A 15,959-nucleotide genomic window follows, 5' to 3' on the forward strand; every position below is an offset into this window, starting at 1 on the left:
TGGAGGAGGAGGAGGAGGGGGGGGGGGATGGGGTCCCTAAATGGGGGGTTCAATGAAATGAATGTAAACCTAATTATAGAATCATTAGTCTTAGCACAACAAAAGAACACCATGTACATAGAGATTAAATGACCTAATGCATTACAATCGATACGAACATCTTTTTAACCTAATTGATTGTCGTCGAACTATATATGTAATTGTTACGTTACACAAATATTAGAAGGTAAGTATATTTTGGTTTATTATGGAGTATATCAGAACTAGAAGTTTTCTCAGCTTGAAACCGTACACAAATAAAACTATATATTCAATGTACTATATATGTAATTACTAGCTTGATATATGATTTACGTACAACTTTAGTCTATAAATTAACAACTAGAGCTAAGATGTATAGTTAAGTGCACTAATAGTGTATTTAAACCAATCCTGGACTTCGATCAACTATCAGCTTGTGCTTTTTTTTGAGATTGATAATAACTCCTCTAACATGCACATCTCATCACTAAATCTACTAGAATTTTCATGTAATCTAGCTTCTTAGGTAATTAATAACACTCGTTGTATTGTTAAAGAAAACCCAGCAGTATGTATATAATAAATTATAATATTATGTATATATCCAATGTAATCATTGTACAAAAAGTATTACTTATGTGACACATCAAATGATATGATCTTTCATCCAATTATAAATTTTAATTTAAACCAACCTAGTTTCCTAGCTCAAACCATTGATCTATTTTTCAGAAGATATGACAAAGTTGAACCATGCCACTATCGATAATTGAAGAATGAATGCAACTGTTGTATAGGAAATCTTCGGAGAATGAAGGATGAGAGAAACCATGAACATTTAAGATTTCAATTGATTTGAAGACTATTCACTGTACTAGTCTGTAATCAGAATGATTTTCTATAAACTTTTTATTCAAATTAAACCCTTGAATCTGTAAACTTAAAACTTCAAACATACAATCAGAAAAGTGCTATTCTTGCTCTTGGAAAATTTTACATTAATAAACAAACTAAATACACAAAAAGAGAGCATACATAAGCTTATAGATGTACTACTTATAAACCATTAAATATTGATTACTATTAGTATTTTTAGAATTTTTTTTTTTTTTTTTTTTTGGAAAATTACAAACATTATCTTATCATCATCTAAAGTTAAGAACAGACACATTACTATTCTTCTCAAAAATATTCTCATGTGAAGCTGAAGGTCTTGGTAAAGGTATATGTCCTAAGCGAAGCTCGAGATCGAGTTCTTCAATGGGTGCTCTTTCCTCATGATTATTAACCTTAATAACCCCTTGTGACATCTCATTAACTTGCATACCAATATAATTACTACACCTACTATTAGAAGGCATAACCTCAAAATTATTAGTACTACTTCTACAATTAGCTAATTGATAAAAGAGAGACGATGTTGGACTAGTACTAGTCACCATGGATCGGGCTTGGGCTTGGGCCTGGGCCTGGACAGTGGACTGATGGTGAAGACGAGCACGGTCACGGCGGTGGACATTCATATGTCCACCTAGAGCTTGTGCTGACCTGAATTCTCTTTTACAAAAGGTGCAAGTGTATGACCTTGGTGGCCAGTTTGTATCCATGGTGCTCCTTGTATCCTCGGCGAACGCGCGAGCTAGCTCCCATGTGTCTTCTCCTTCTCCTTCTTTAACAATGATACTTACACCCTTCATATTAGTTGATGATCTCCACATTTGCTATATAATCAAATGTGTTTTGAACTTTTGAAGTTTAAGGGTGTATGTATAAATTTAGGGCTTTATTATTTGTTTTTCTTGGGTAGCTATTTGTTAGAATATATAATATAGTTTCTCAAATAAGGGTAGTAGTAATAAAAAAAAAAAAAAAAAAATAGAAGGGCACATAGTTAGTGGGAGCAACATTATTTTTCCATGGAATTATCAAAAGTGTACATTTCAATTTGTAAGATGATAAAATTTCACATGTTACAATGACAAAATGTTACTTGCTAGTTGCTACTTGAGGGGTTTTGCAGTGAATTAAGGAATGGGCTTGCTAGTGAAAGATGTAGACATAGATTTTATTTATAAATATATATATATATATTGTATGAAACCCTAGAAATTATTCAAGTTTATTGAATGTAATGGAGGAGTAGTAGTAGTTTTTTGTTGGTCCCCGTTTCATTTACAAGAGGTAGGTCCGAATCTTGGATAGAGGAAACGAAGGGACATCTTAGAGATAAGTACTAGCCATAGATTTAATTTGGGACTATCCTTGTTCCATATTATTACTCCATCGGTATTGCTTTTAAGTCGTGCAGCGTACTTGACATGCCACCAGAGATATGCATATGGACCATCGATCGACCATGAACCGTGCATGTATATACGTTATTTTCAAATCAAATTTGACATGAACCCAACACGAGTACGATAAGTTGGCCACTGTATTATTTTGCTTATTTTTACAATATATGAACTAATAGTAAAGTATTAATGGAGCTTGTTAGAACAACATAATTCGCCACGACATGTTACGTGGCCCCATGCATGGGCTTCACTATGAAAAATTTGCACAATCCGACTTGTGCCCACTTTGATGATAAAAATTGTTAAAATTGGCCTCATAGAGTTATGTTACGAAAAGTGTCAAACCTAAAAACAATGCCTCCAAAAGAGGTATTCATTTCAAAAACTAGTCTACCCTCGAACTTGACTGGACCAAATAGAACAACAATAGTTTTGAATAGTTTAGTCAGAGTCCGCCAGTCCGGTTTTAGCATAACCAAACTAGTCTCCAACTCTTTAATTTTAAATTTCCGGTCTTTAACTCGATTTTGAACAGGTAAACAACTTCGTAACCTTTTTTTTTTTTTTTTTTGAAAACAACCTCGTAACTCCTAAATGTCATTTCCTTTCCTTGATTTCTAACATTCCAATAGGTTTTAATAAATTACACTTACCCTTTGACATGACTAACACGCGACATTTTTGTTTTTTTTTTCATGATTAAAAGCCATTGGGGTTTAATTATGCCCGGTCTATATATCTCGAGGGTTAGAACAGTCTTCTCTCAAAATTGGTTCAAGAGATGGTGGGGTTACTCACTTAATTGGGGCTGGAAGCGTCATAAGATGAAGGAGAAAAAGGAGGGAAATAAAAAGTAATGGGAATTGGTCTGCTATTCCGTAATTCTCAGCCTTCTGAAAAATCTTCAACTGCGCATCAATTTGGTAATCTGTCGCTCTTTTGTTCTTCCTAATTTGTTTTGTCATTTTCGCTTTTTTCTTCTTCTCATTTTTTTCCCCTGTAATTTACCTGTCTCTGCTTTTTTTCATTATATTTCTTCATTTCCTTGATTGTTTTCATAATTTATTACTCCGTATTATATTTGAAGTTTATAATTTATAATTGAAAATGTACCCTTTAATTAATTTGTTTTTTTTAGAGTTGATATGTTCTTGTTGCTTAGTTTATATCATTATACTTATTTTTCCCATGAAATTATGATACAGTGTTCTTTGTTGAGTTATAATATGGGCAAAAGATTGAATATTGACTAGCAATTTTGCCAATTTATTTAGTAAAAATATTTACAATCTTAGGGTATTCAAGGAATGATGAAATATGGTTGTTCAATTTTGCCAATTTATATAGTAAAATCATTTACAATCTTAGGGTATTTTAGGAATGATGAAAAATGGTTGTTCAATTTTGCCAATTTTCGTTCTATATAAGTTAGGTAATGATTTTGTCATTTATTCGTTGTCACCAGAATTTAAGACGAAATTTTTTGCGGTTGTGTACTTGTTTTTGATGCTATGTAATGTTTTGAAGATGAATAGTAAATTGGAAGTTTTATATGAATGAATGGTGCAATTAAACTCAATTGGGATTGAATTTTAGAGATTAGGCTACCATATGCTCTTATATGTTAGTGGAGCGTGTTCGATGCAAAAGAATGGAGAAAATTGTGCACAGCTAAGGAAAACTTTGGAATGATTTTGAGTTGCATTAGTAGCACTAGTATTGAGGATGGTTGAATTTGAATGTTTAAAGGTGTAGCATACGCATTGCTATGTATGCTTTATGTACGAGTGTTGAAATCTAAATTATCAGGTTAATTGAAGTCATCAAACTCAAGGTTAATCAAAATCTTAGTAGGGAAGGGTTGGAGTTCTCTTTGTACGACGTTGGAATTTTCCTTGTACTTTTATTTTTTTTGTGTACTTTCCTTGCTTCTTTCCTTCCATCTTATGACACTGTAGCTTTTCATGCCAAAACAACACTGATATAGGGTATGATTGGATTCTTGTGTCCAATAAGCGCTAGTGTATCTCATATTCTACTCTCAATTTGTAGTATCCAGTACTTGTAACATGATCTATGCTTGAATTTTTTGGTTTTCATGAAAGACCTGCCCTTCCTGAACTGCAATACAGTGTTTTTTATTTCTTTCTTTTTTTAAAAAAAAAATTCCTATGTCGCAATACTTTTTTCAACTTCTAGTAAGAATAGTAACTCTCAAGCTATTCTAGTTTCACAGCATGATTTCCACATAATTTTTTTGATCTAAATTGATTTAAGTATTATGTTAAGGGTTTGAATAAGCACTCTTCTTGTACATTGCTCTCAACTATAGAATCATCATCTACTCTTATTTGCTTGATGTTTTCTGTTATATGAACTTTCTAGTTGTTGGATTTGGTTTTCTACATACAGAAATTTACTTTTGTTTCTGATTGGTTTTCAGGTGTTTTCATCAAAAAGTAAGAACATGGGACAAAATCATAGTCCAGTCTTCCTCAAATTTCCCACATAACTTCTACTGGAAGCATATCATGCATTTAAAACCCACTACTGGTAGGTGCTAATAACTAGACTTTTGCTCTTATAAAAATGAATACTCCGTATTATTTATTGATAGAAAAGGACCTTCATGTATGATCCATTATTTTAATTCTATTGAATTCATAATATGTTTGCTACACTTGAAGGTAGAAAATTGCTTGTTCTTAATTTTTTTCCGGTGTGATTGCATCATGGGAGATCTGTAGATGGCTTGTTTATTGGCCTTATATAATATACAATACTAACTTTCAGTGTGGTGATTTGGTTTTTACTATGGTGACTTCTTTAAGGCTGGATGTTGCTTTATATTGTACATTTTGGAGACTGACTTTCAAAAGTGGTATGGGATCTTTGTTCTCAATACATATTTTCCTAGAGCAGCTTAAAAAGAAACTGAGCCTACACGGTCACATGGAAGATCCCTAATCTTTATTTGAAACACTAGGTGTAAAGGATGCTAGTTGTAACCTAAATTTTTTTATGAATATGACCCATTGACCCCGCATGAAAGTTTTGGTGGGGAATGGTAGAAATCTTGGATGCTCTGTCTATGTTTTCCATTTGTTTCACTTGCCTAAAAACTGACTTAATCAAATTTGGAGACGACCTGACCAATTTTGCTGGCAGTTTGGTTTGACGTAAGCTTATTTTTGGTATTTGACACACCTTTATCATTAATAATTTTTAGGTTCCACAAGTGACCATTTAATTTTCAAATATAAAGGTATTTAAATATACTTCACACTGTGATGACTTATGAGAAGCACATTGCTTGTACGACTTATGTTTGTAAATTGTATTATCTGAATAATGAAATTGGAGATAGAATTCTAGTCAGCACACTTCAGCTGGTTGGTGAAATGCTAATGAAAAAAAGGCCATTTTAAGTAGTAACAGACATAGATCATCTGAGATTAAGCCTTTTTAGAGAAATATAGGGTTTTTCCTGATACCTTCGTGAAAAGTCTACAAACCATTGTTGTATCAGCTGCACAATATCCAAATGACGTTAGCCCTTCATTTTCCATCTTACAATTACTTCAGATTACCAGATGTTGGTATCATAAACCAGCCTTGGCGTCCAATTTTTTATGTCAATGACAATATTTTCTGCCCCTATTCCCCCTATCTGTCTTGACAGATTTTGTAGTTGCTGTTTACAGACTGTTTATTTGCATAGATTTTCTTTGAAATTACTTATTACGAAATATAATGGAGAGCTTTCTTGGATTCATCTACCGGATTATTATTGTAATATCCATTATTTTAAGAAATGAAGCAGTAGCTATGCTTGCCATTAAGTTGGAGCTGATTAGCTGACTTCCATTTTGCTATACTGCAGTTGACATTGTGCTAGAGAAGTTATATTGGGTAATTAGACTAAAATATTTCAGTGAAATTGGGCTAATGGCAGCACGATCTGCCCCTAAGGCTAACTAGCCTCACTGCTATGATCCACTCTTTGTCCGACTTCAGCAGTTTAAATTCCTTATTGTTGGATTGGATAGGTATTAAGAAACTAACAATCATATAAAACTTAAATTCTTCAACATTTTTATTAGAGGATTAGGCCGTGTTTCTAACAGTGTTATCAAGTACAGAAGGTCACTTTTACTTCTTTCTCCAACCACACCTCAACTCAGTGATGATTGATGTTTGTAGCTGTGAGTCTAAATGTCTAATACTTCATATTAATTAAAAGTTATACTTGTCCATATTAGTTCTAAAGTCTACGGGCATTTGCTGAAATACTTATCCATGTTGTTGTTGTGTCAGTTTTCTTAAATGACTTTTCTACATTTAGAAATTCGAAATAATCTGTAGCAAAGTTTGCCTATCCTTGTTTCAAGATTTTCTGTAGAGATGCTATGTTATTTGGACTCTTCATTTCACTTCACACTTATGAGATTCTTGACACTCTTACACGAGTATGGATACTTTAGTTTAGTCCTGTAATTTCGAATTTTTTTCGTAAATTATCCAAGTATGACACTTGGATACTTAATCATCTTCGAGTACTAGTAACACAGTGCAGTTGTGTTACCCTTGACAAGCCCTCCTTAGCTGCAACCCTTTATTGGCATATATTATTACCCATTAGTTATCCACTATTATAACAATCGTATTTGGGACAAAAGAATTGATGCTTTACCAGGAAACAGCATTTTTACTCGTCATTCTCAGTCCAATTCCACACCACGAAAAAAGGCATTCAGTTGTGCTTTATGAGAAAGAAAGAGGCCCCTTCTTTTTGACGTTTATTTTTCCGATAAGCTAACTATAATATGCTCTAATATCTGTGTCCAAGATTAGTTTATGCTAATTTAATTGTCTACTTTACCATTTCATCTGTTGATTAATTGGCTGTTAATGAATAATGGGTTTGGTTTCTGTTCCTTTCAGGATACGTATATCATGAGCTCCTTTTGTAATGAATCGACAAGGACAACACACACGGATGGTAACTTATTTTACTACAAAAGCTCGAGTTCTGGTGCCTCTTGATAAGACTCCTGTCTTGATATATCATCGTACAAGGTAGGCATATTCTATCAAAAACTGATGTTTAGTTTACCAACTTATATATATAACTTCTGATAGCTGCACCAATATCATCATGTAATTTGATTATTTGAAATCACTTTTGGTGAAACCTTCCACTTGCATCTGCCGTCAAACTAGACATAATTTTCTCTTATTTTTCCCATAATGTTTTTCTTTATTACTAAAATTATATCTCATCTTAAGCATTACATTTGTAAGTACAAAGGTACATAAAGTATCTTTGTAACCACAAGATTAGTAACATATTTGTTCATCTGTTGCCATTTAATCTCATGAATGAAGTTGCTTTTGAACCTACTTTGTGATTGGATAGAGGTAATTATTATACAAAGTTTAAACCTCACGATGCAAAGTTTAATTTTGGTGCATGATGCAAGCTTAGTTGGGGACTTATCTAGGTAGTGCACTGTGGGTGTGATTAGGTTAAAATACATTAAGGTGATAAGGACTCTGCTTGATGATGAGCTAGGCTTATCCGTAGATAATATATTTATAGGCATTGGCCCCTGGATGGATTCTTTTTTTACAACATAAATGAGAATAGCTGAATAGTAACTTTTTTTCCTTGCTTGAACGTCTTAAACCCATAAGTGGGGTCAGCTATATAAACTAACATGAGAATTTATCAGGAGGGTCATCATTGTGGCTCATATCGAGGGATGTGATATCCTTGGCCTACCGTAACCCTACTCCTTTATTTAGGCTTGGGATTGGTAGAAAACCCACTGGCGGAGTTAATAATAACTTATTATTTGATGTGGTAAATCCCAACCTCTATACTCAGGGGAAAAACTACGGTCACGAACTTCAAGGGTAAATAGCCCAATATAATGGGGAGTAACATGGTATAGGTATAACAATTTGTATAGATTTCTCTGCCTTTTAGTTAACTTTAACTAATTAAAATCTGTGTTTTGCTAGGTCTAAGTTTAGGATGGATTAACTTAAAACCTCTCCGTCCTACAAGGGCATTGGAGAAGAAGAGAGAAAAACTGTTGTAAACTACCCCATATTGGAGAAGATAACTATTGTTAATTGATTTTTGGATGAAACTTCACTTAGGCTTATCTATGTTCCAACTCATAATGTTCTTGATGAGTGTGTGTCCTAAATCCATTTAACCAAGCTAACACATTAATCTCGTAAATTCACCTCTATTGAATCGCTGATTAATTTATAGCCTCTAATTGTTTCATTACACTTAGGACCTGTTCTCATACGTTTATTTTCAGTTCAGCTCAACTCATTTCAGTTCAGCTCTTAATTTCCTTCTCTTATAAAATATTCATTTCAGTTTAGTTCAGCTCAGTTCAGTCCAGTCCAGTCCAATTCAGTTCAGCTGAGTTCAGTCAATGAGAAGGATTTAGAACAGACCATTAGTGTCTGCATCTTAGATACGAGTACACATTAAATTGATACATTAGAACTTTATAAGCACCTCATGGATAAACTTAAGTATAGTACTCGTATATAATTTGTTATATACACCTGGGCCGGGTCAATTACTCATTTAATCAACAAAGAGCAAATGGTTCAATTTAAATATTTTCACATAATATGAGCTCTTGTTCAGCTGTACAAGGAACTGGTTTATTTGCTTTACTTTGATTTGCTAGCCATGTACTCCGTATGCTACTTATGTCATACAAGTATATTGCTTTTGTTGTGATTATGGCATAGCTAGAACATTTCGTCAGTGGAAGTTAATGAAATATTATGGCTTTGCTCTTTTTTACTATAAAATAACATGTTTAAGAAAAAAAAATTACGTCCTTCAAAAAAAAAAAGAAAAAAAAATACGAATATAAGTTTATATAGGTGGCAATAAATACATATATAAGTCAATAAATTTAAATGGAATATCGAGACACATGACTTTTTTTTTTTTTGATCGGTAAACTACGGGGAAGGGGCCCCATCTTATCACAGAAATGGGGCTGTGAGGAGTCGAACCCCCCATCACATGGGGGGAGATGGAGGGACTAACCATCCCTCCATCCTCTCACTCCTCGAGACACAACATGACTTGTTATATAAAGCTCTTTTAACAAAAGGGGGTCACAAACCATAGTAGAATGATGCAAAAAACAAAAAAAAAAAAAAAAAAAAAAAAAAAAAAAAAAAAAAAAAAAAACTTAAAAGTCACTTGTTTCAATCAATTTGATTAACTCATTTGTTATTTAGGGATTAAGATTTTTCAGGAGGGAAACCAGAAGAGTGAGGAAATAGTTAGACGGGCCTATCTAATGGGCCAATGGAATAAAAGGTTGACAAGTGGTGTTTGGGCCCACAGAATTAGAACAGCTATTGAATTGCTGTCACGTGGGAGCGTGGGAGAGGGAAAAAAAGGGTAAAAATTTGATATCGAAAACCAACAAATCATTAAAACAGGGCACATGCAAGTACCCCCTCCATTCTTTTAGATTCTCACGTTCCTTGAGCCGCACGTGCTCACATGCCTAACCCTATAAAGTTTTTTTTAAAAGGATAGATTACAATACAAAAGGTAATCTTCGCTCTATGGATTTCTGTTATTTTTTAGAAGTTTGCTAATTGAGCTTTATTATTTTGGCTTCTTATGATTTATAATCCCATGGTTGAGAAATTATAATTTGCAAGAGTTTTTACTTATTTGGATTAGAGATATATTTATACGCGTTTAAGAATTACTAATGGACAGTTGAAATCAGGAACGCAACCACTATTAAAAGAAAAAAAAAGTGTCAAAGTAAAGTCTTTCGAGGTTAATTTTACATTTGTTACATCGATTGCTTACACGATTTTTTATCAGAGTAGAGATTCTAATTATACCATCGCAATGTTAGTTTCAATTCTCCTCTATAGTTGGTCTCCCCTTTGTGGTATTAGTCATGAGGGAAGATGCCTTGACTCTTGAGCTTATGTTGTCATTTTGTGAGTTAGGTTCTCATTTACTCATCATGAATTCTCATTTTCTTTCTTGTGCTTCATAATAAGGAGCTCTTATTTGTTTAACTTTGATTAAATATAAGAGTATATCTTTTCTATTTGCTTTGGTTGCCAACTTGTTTCATTTATATATACTGGAACTTGTTTCTAGGCTGCAGCTTGACTAGGGCTGGTTGTTGAAGTCTGTTAGACTTGAATATTGAGATGTAAACTACTAAATTTTGTTCATTTCAAGGAATTCTTTCTTGTTTTTACAAGAACATGATATTGTTATTGTCACTTTGTTTCTATTTGTCTCCTATAATTTGTTCTCTCCCTTTGATTATACCCTTTGTTTCAGCTATTTGTTTTTGAACCCAAATATAAATCCTTTTGGAGTATGAATGTAATCAATATGACATTCTAGGTCATTTTATAATATCAATTATATCTAATGCAATTTTTGTAAAACAAATGGAAGTTTCAATTGAATTGACTAAAATTTTTTATGTATAAAAATTGCTTAAGTGCTTATGTTTGATTTAAGGTGGAGAATTTGTCCTCGGTGTATAGGTTCAGTGGAGTACTAGTGCAATAAATTCATAAATAGACAATGTGGTATTGTGTTGTTACTTAAATATACTCTTACCTACCTTGTCATGCCCATGTAGTCCCTATGTGACAAAATACTTTTCTTGATCCTGAACAATCTTTTAAACGTAGCATTTTTTTGGTTCTTTAGGTAAGGAAGCGCACTTGGGTTGGGTGAGGCATCTCACCCTCAAAGTATCTCGAGCTCAATCAGGCTTATACAGTGAGAATTAAGTTAGAGGATCTCATCTTCATTCTTCAAAGAGTCTATTGAGAGTTAAAGTCACAAGCTCTACTCTTATATATCCAAGGGACCTAGATGTATTGTTGTCCAACTTTGTTTACAACTCCAGCACATTTGGCGAGTTTGAGTAACATAAGATTGAGTAGTTAATTTTATCATAAATCTTTGAATAGAGGGTGTGTATCTTAAACTCGTATATTGACTCTAGGTTACAAGAAGGTATTGTTTTGGGTAGATTATGTTGTTGTTCTACATACTCTAAAGTACAAAGTATTGATTTTTTCTTTCTTGGACGATCTATGTTACTTAGGTTTTATGTAAAAAATACTACTGTAGATAAATTCTTATTATCAAGATAATAGCAGTCTTAAAACTGAAGATTAAAAGCATGATGAGTGACATTATAAGCCAAATTCTTGTTACTTACAACATCATTCCTTCATGAACCCTTGTCGCCGCCTAAAGAAGTGTCTAAGCTGGCTGATTAGCCCAATTGTTCAACCAAAACTTCTTTTTTAATTATGTTTGACCAAGCAATTAATTATTATTATTATACTATTCATAATTCATTATATCAATTATTATGTGTTGCATTATATACTAAAATAATAGAGCTTGCAGTTTTAATTATATACCTGTCCGAGCATCATGGGCTTAGCTTTGAAAGTTGACATTGCAGAACTTTCTAGACGTCATTGTTTTTGACAATTTCAATATTATATCATAGTTTTATTAATTTTCAATATGAATACGTTGTATAGTACTTCAAAATCCATATTTAGGTGTTTTTCATGTTTTGATCTTGGAGAGGACTTATTCTCATAAGTTCATATTATGTCTTTATATAGTCTTGTATAAATCGTCGTGGAAGTATTACTCCTATTGAGCTCATTTTGCACAGAATGTAACCTTCTTTTTTTTTAACCGTCTCTTTAACTGAAGTGATCTAAACTTATTAGTCTTATTTGTAATCTAAATTGTTAAAAAAAAAAAAAAAAAAAAATCGATAACTCTGTCGGCCTTTGGCTTCTAATTGAAGTTTATATGGTTTCCAAGATTGCATAAATCTTCTACTTTATTATATTAAGTTGCACATTTATATTGCGTTAAATTAAACTACTATATACTTGTATATATCTGTATAACAAAACAAAAGAACAATCAAGGTCAAAGATTTGCATGCTGGATCTCAAATAGTCAATTTAGATAAATTAAAGTAACACAAAAGCTATGTTATTTGAAGTTAATTAGTCTTAATTTTTTCTTCTTTTTATTTGGCACATGATCGACTGTTTCTCTGTTAGATATTTGAAAAAGAAGCTTAAAGATCTAGATTTGCATTATTTAGTGACTTTTATGAAGGTGTGTTGTTAACTGGATTTCTAAAATTTCAGTCAAATAATTAATTTGTAAATATACTTTACTATTTTTAGAAACATTAAGAGGGCATTTATACTATATACATATGGAAGTTATTGGTCTCTTCCTTATGATTGTGAGACATATTAAATATGTTACTGCTTTTATTTAATTTGTTTGGACTATAGAATTATGTTTCTCTGCATATGTTGGGCATATAGTTTTGTATACTTTATTTTTGTCCTCCTTTTTAATGTATAGTATAATTGTATACTTATCCCTTACAACTTACAACTAGGCGATTGTACCCTGTATTTTCCCTATTGTATAACCAAAACTAGAGTCAGAGACTTTTGTTTTCCACTTAAAGTGACAAAATTATTGAGTTTACTAAAATTATTTTCTTGTTCTAGTTGTTCAAGTGATGGACTTAATACTTCTTGATAGGGTAAAGCAAGAGGAGGTAATGATCGCGATGGATTGAACCTGTCTAGGAATGGCACATTACCTGTGTCGAGCCTAGCCATCACCAGGCATGTGAGTTCGGCATGAGGCAAGACCCATACGATATTTGAGTTTAACTTTTAAAATTTGGCTTGGTTTAGATTTAGGGTTAGGGTCAATTTGTAACGTCGAACTACAAATTAGTGTTTTTATCTAATACCTTGGGCATGAAAATAATGAAATACAATGTTTATCAACTTGGTAGATCATCCCATGGTTTAAAACTTAGAAATGATCTAATCCAAACCCAATTCAATAGTCGTTCCAAATAACAGGTTGTTGTACATTATAAACTTCGTAGTTGTTAGTGGCGTTACATAAAAGACGCAAACTAAAGTAGTAGGAGTAATTAGTGGTCATTGTCGTCCGCGTGGATTACTGTTTGTTTCTATGTTCAAAATGATTATTAAATTTGATTAATGAAATCCTTTTTTCGTTCCGTTGATTAAGAAATTAATAATGGTCTAAATCATCTTCATGGAATCTATGCTGTAAGGTTTGTGACTGAATAATAAAGTTATTAGAGGTGGGCCCGGTTCTTAAACGAATAGATTACCGTCCTTTGATCGTACATTAAAATTGAGTTTAATATTAACAAGTTGGCTTAATTATATTACAAGCAATCTGAAAGGCCAGATTAAAAATTAATCAAAGTTGTTGGTCGGAAACTCGGAATGTTATGTACTCGTACGTGCTTGTCAATTTTATGCTGATGCCTTTTCCATATTCTTCAAATATTTAAATGTTTTATGAGTTTTCAACTATACATAAAATTCTAACCTTCTTTTAATTTTGTCCTTAGACATGTACATTGATAATATTTGGGTCTCATTTCTTTGTTACACATGCTGTATTCATATATTCTCTCTATTGATTTGATATTTCAATTGACACATTAAAATTTAGTTACGGTCTTAGACCGATGGAGTATGAGTAATTTTCAGCTTTTTGTTATTGCATATATACCGTGTAATTTTAAGCAATGATATTTAATTTAGGATAACGTGATTTTTGGATCAATATACAACTTATGGCTCAACCGATAGATTAAATTTAGTTACAGCCTTACAGACTTATGGAGTATGAGGAATTTTCAGTTTTTTATTGTTGCATATATGTAACTTTAAGCAATGATATTTAATTTAGGATAACGTGATTTTTGGATCAATATACAAATTATGCCATTTTAGGACGTGTGTTTATTACATGAGGATATCAATAATAGTAATGATTAGTACTCAATATTCTAGATTACAATAGGAGTACTTTATGAAGAATTAAAGGTGGTGAATTAGTGTCAAATCCTTGAATGTGTGTTTCAGACTGAGCTTGGCTTATTATTAGTGGTCAGTCTGAATGTTATAATTCAAGCTAGGATTTGAGTCATAAAAACAACAGAGATAGCGTACTAGAAATGAAAGATTAGATGCTACAAACTTTAATGGACTTTGACACTATGTCTACATCAATGACCAAACTAGTAATCACAACTGTAAATCAAAGGCAAAGACAAACAGAAATACATGCCAATTTCTGAATTCAATGTAGACTGTAATTTCATAATTTTGTGACTAGCCTGAACATCAAAATGACCGCAAAAAAATAATGTCTAAATTTAATTTCAAAAGGCAAATTTGAAAGGAAAAAAAAAACTCTCTTACAATTTGGTTACTACGGGCAAAGAATTAAAATCTAATTGCAAAAATATAAATTTAGAGCTTTTTTTGGCATTATTTTTTGTTTTCAATTTTTTTTTTTTAAACAAAAAACCAAAAACAGGAAACAATAAAAAGGAGTTTTCACCTTTTTTGTTGTCAGTTTTCAAAATTATCATGACTTTAACTAGTTTAACTAATTTTTGAATTTGATCAAATAATAATAATAATAATAATAATTTTTGATTCATTTTATGACATATATCATATTATTTTAAAAACAAAAAACGCAAAAGCACAGTGATGCCAAACGAACCCTTAATTTTTTATTTTATTCATTGATAGTGATTAAAGGCTTGTTCTGATTGACTAAACCGAACTGAGCTGAACTGAACTGAACTTATTGGAGCTGAATCGAACTGAATATTTTATGAGAGATGAAAATTAAGAACTGAACTTATTGGAACTGAATTGAACTGGACTGAAATGAACTGAAAATAATCTGAAGATAACAGGTCCTAAGATACTTCATACAAATGACTCCCTCCATCCTTTAACTACGTGTCTATTTCTCTTTATTATGTGAATAATAAATGTTAGAAATAGAAACGTAGTTAAGAGAAGTTACTATAATTCTTAAATCAAATCAAGAGATTATTAAATAATATCCATTAAAAAGATTACTCTAATCACACATAATTGGCTAAGTTAAACAATTTTATTGGGATAAATGTATCACACGATTCATACCTGACCACTTTCATCCTAATCATAATATGATATATCCCCCCTCTATTTGAAGCTACCTTTTTCCAAATACTATGGATTATCTAACTAACTATTATTTTACCATATAACTCTATAGTTAGTCATCAAATTCTATATTAATTACCTCCAATGTCAATGGAACACACTTTAATTTTATAAAGCGGCAAGTTAATTTTTTAAACTTCTCTTCTAATAGTACTTATATTCTTGTTTATTGATACATAATAAGATATGATAGAACTTTTGACAATGGTTAATAATTATTGTTAATTTTTTTTTTTTTTTTTTGATTACTTACTATAACAAGAAAAACATAAACTGAATATGATACTAAGTATAGTAGCTACCTAGATCCAACATGATTTTTCCTATAGATTAAATTAAGGTATTGATAATAGTAAATATTGATTGTTATGTCAAATGAAGTGCTCATCATTACATGATTGGATTGGATTGTAGAAAATCTAATTAATATCCTAGGTTTAGGCATTTGCATTATATTAACCT

General features: G+C 31.9%; 1 protein-coding gene and 1 long non-coding RNA gene across 2 annotated transcripts; one reads left to right on the forward strand and one right to left on the reverse strand.

Moving 5' to 3' along the window:
• Positions 1–1,087: 1,087 nt before the first annotated feature.
• LOC110729994 (zinc finger protein 11-like) lies at positions 1,088–2,180 on the reverse strand. The gene has a single exon (XM_021909779.1). The coding sequence runs from the start codon at positions 1,737–1,739 to the stop codon at positions 1,167–1,169; it is 573 nt and encodes a 190-aa protein (XP_021765471.1). The 5' UTR covers positions 1,740–2,180; the 3' UTR covers positions 1,088–1,166.
• Positions 2,181–2,718: 538 nt separating this feature from the next.
• Positions 2,719–11,650, forward strand: LOC110730192. The gene is made up of 4 exons (XR_002513011.1): positions 2,719–3,241; positions 4,762–4,871; positions 7,263–7,397; positions 11,074–11,650. It is a non-coding gene; the product is annotated as an uncharacterized LOC110730192 (long non-coding RNA).
• The last annotated feature ends 4,309 nt before the right edge of the window (positions 11,651–15,959 follow it).

This window comes from Chenopodium quinoa, unplaced genomic scaffold (assembly GCF_001683475.1).
Source record: "Chenopodium quinoa cultivar QQ74 unplaced genomic scaffold, ASM168347v1, whole genome shotgun sequence".
Lineage (NCBI taxonomy): Eukaryota > Viridiplantae > Streptophyta > Magnoliopsida > Caryophyllales > Amaranthaceae > Chenopodium > Chenopodium quinoa.

Coding starts and splice junctions, on each gene's coding strand:
- LOC110729994 (XM_021909779.1), bottom strand. CDS start 1,739: ATGTGGAGATCATCAACTAATATGAAGGGTGTAAGTATCATTGTTAAA.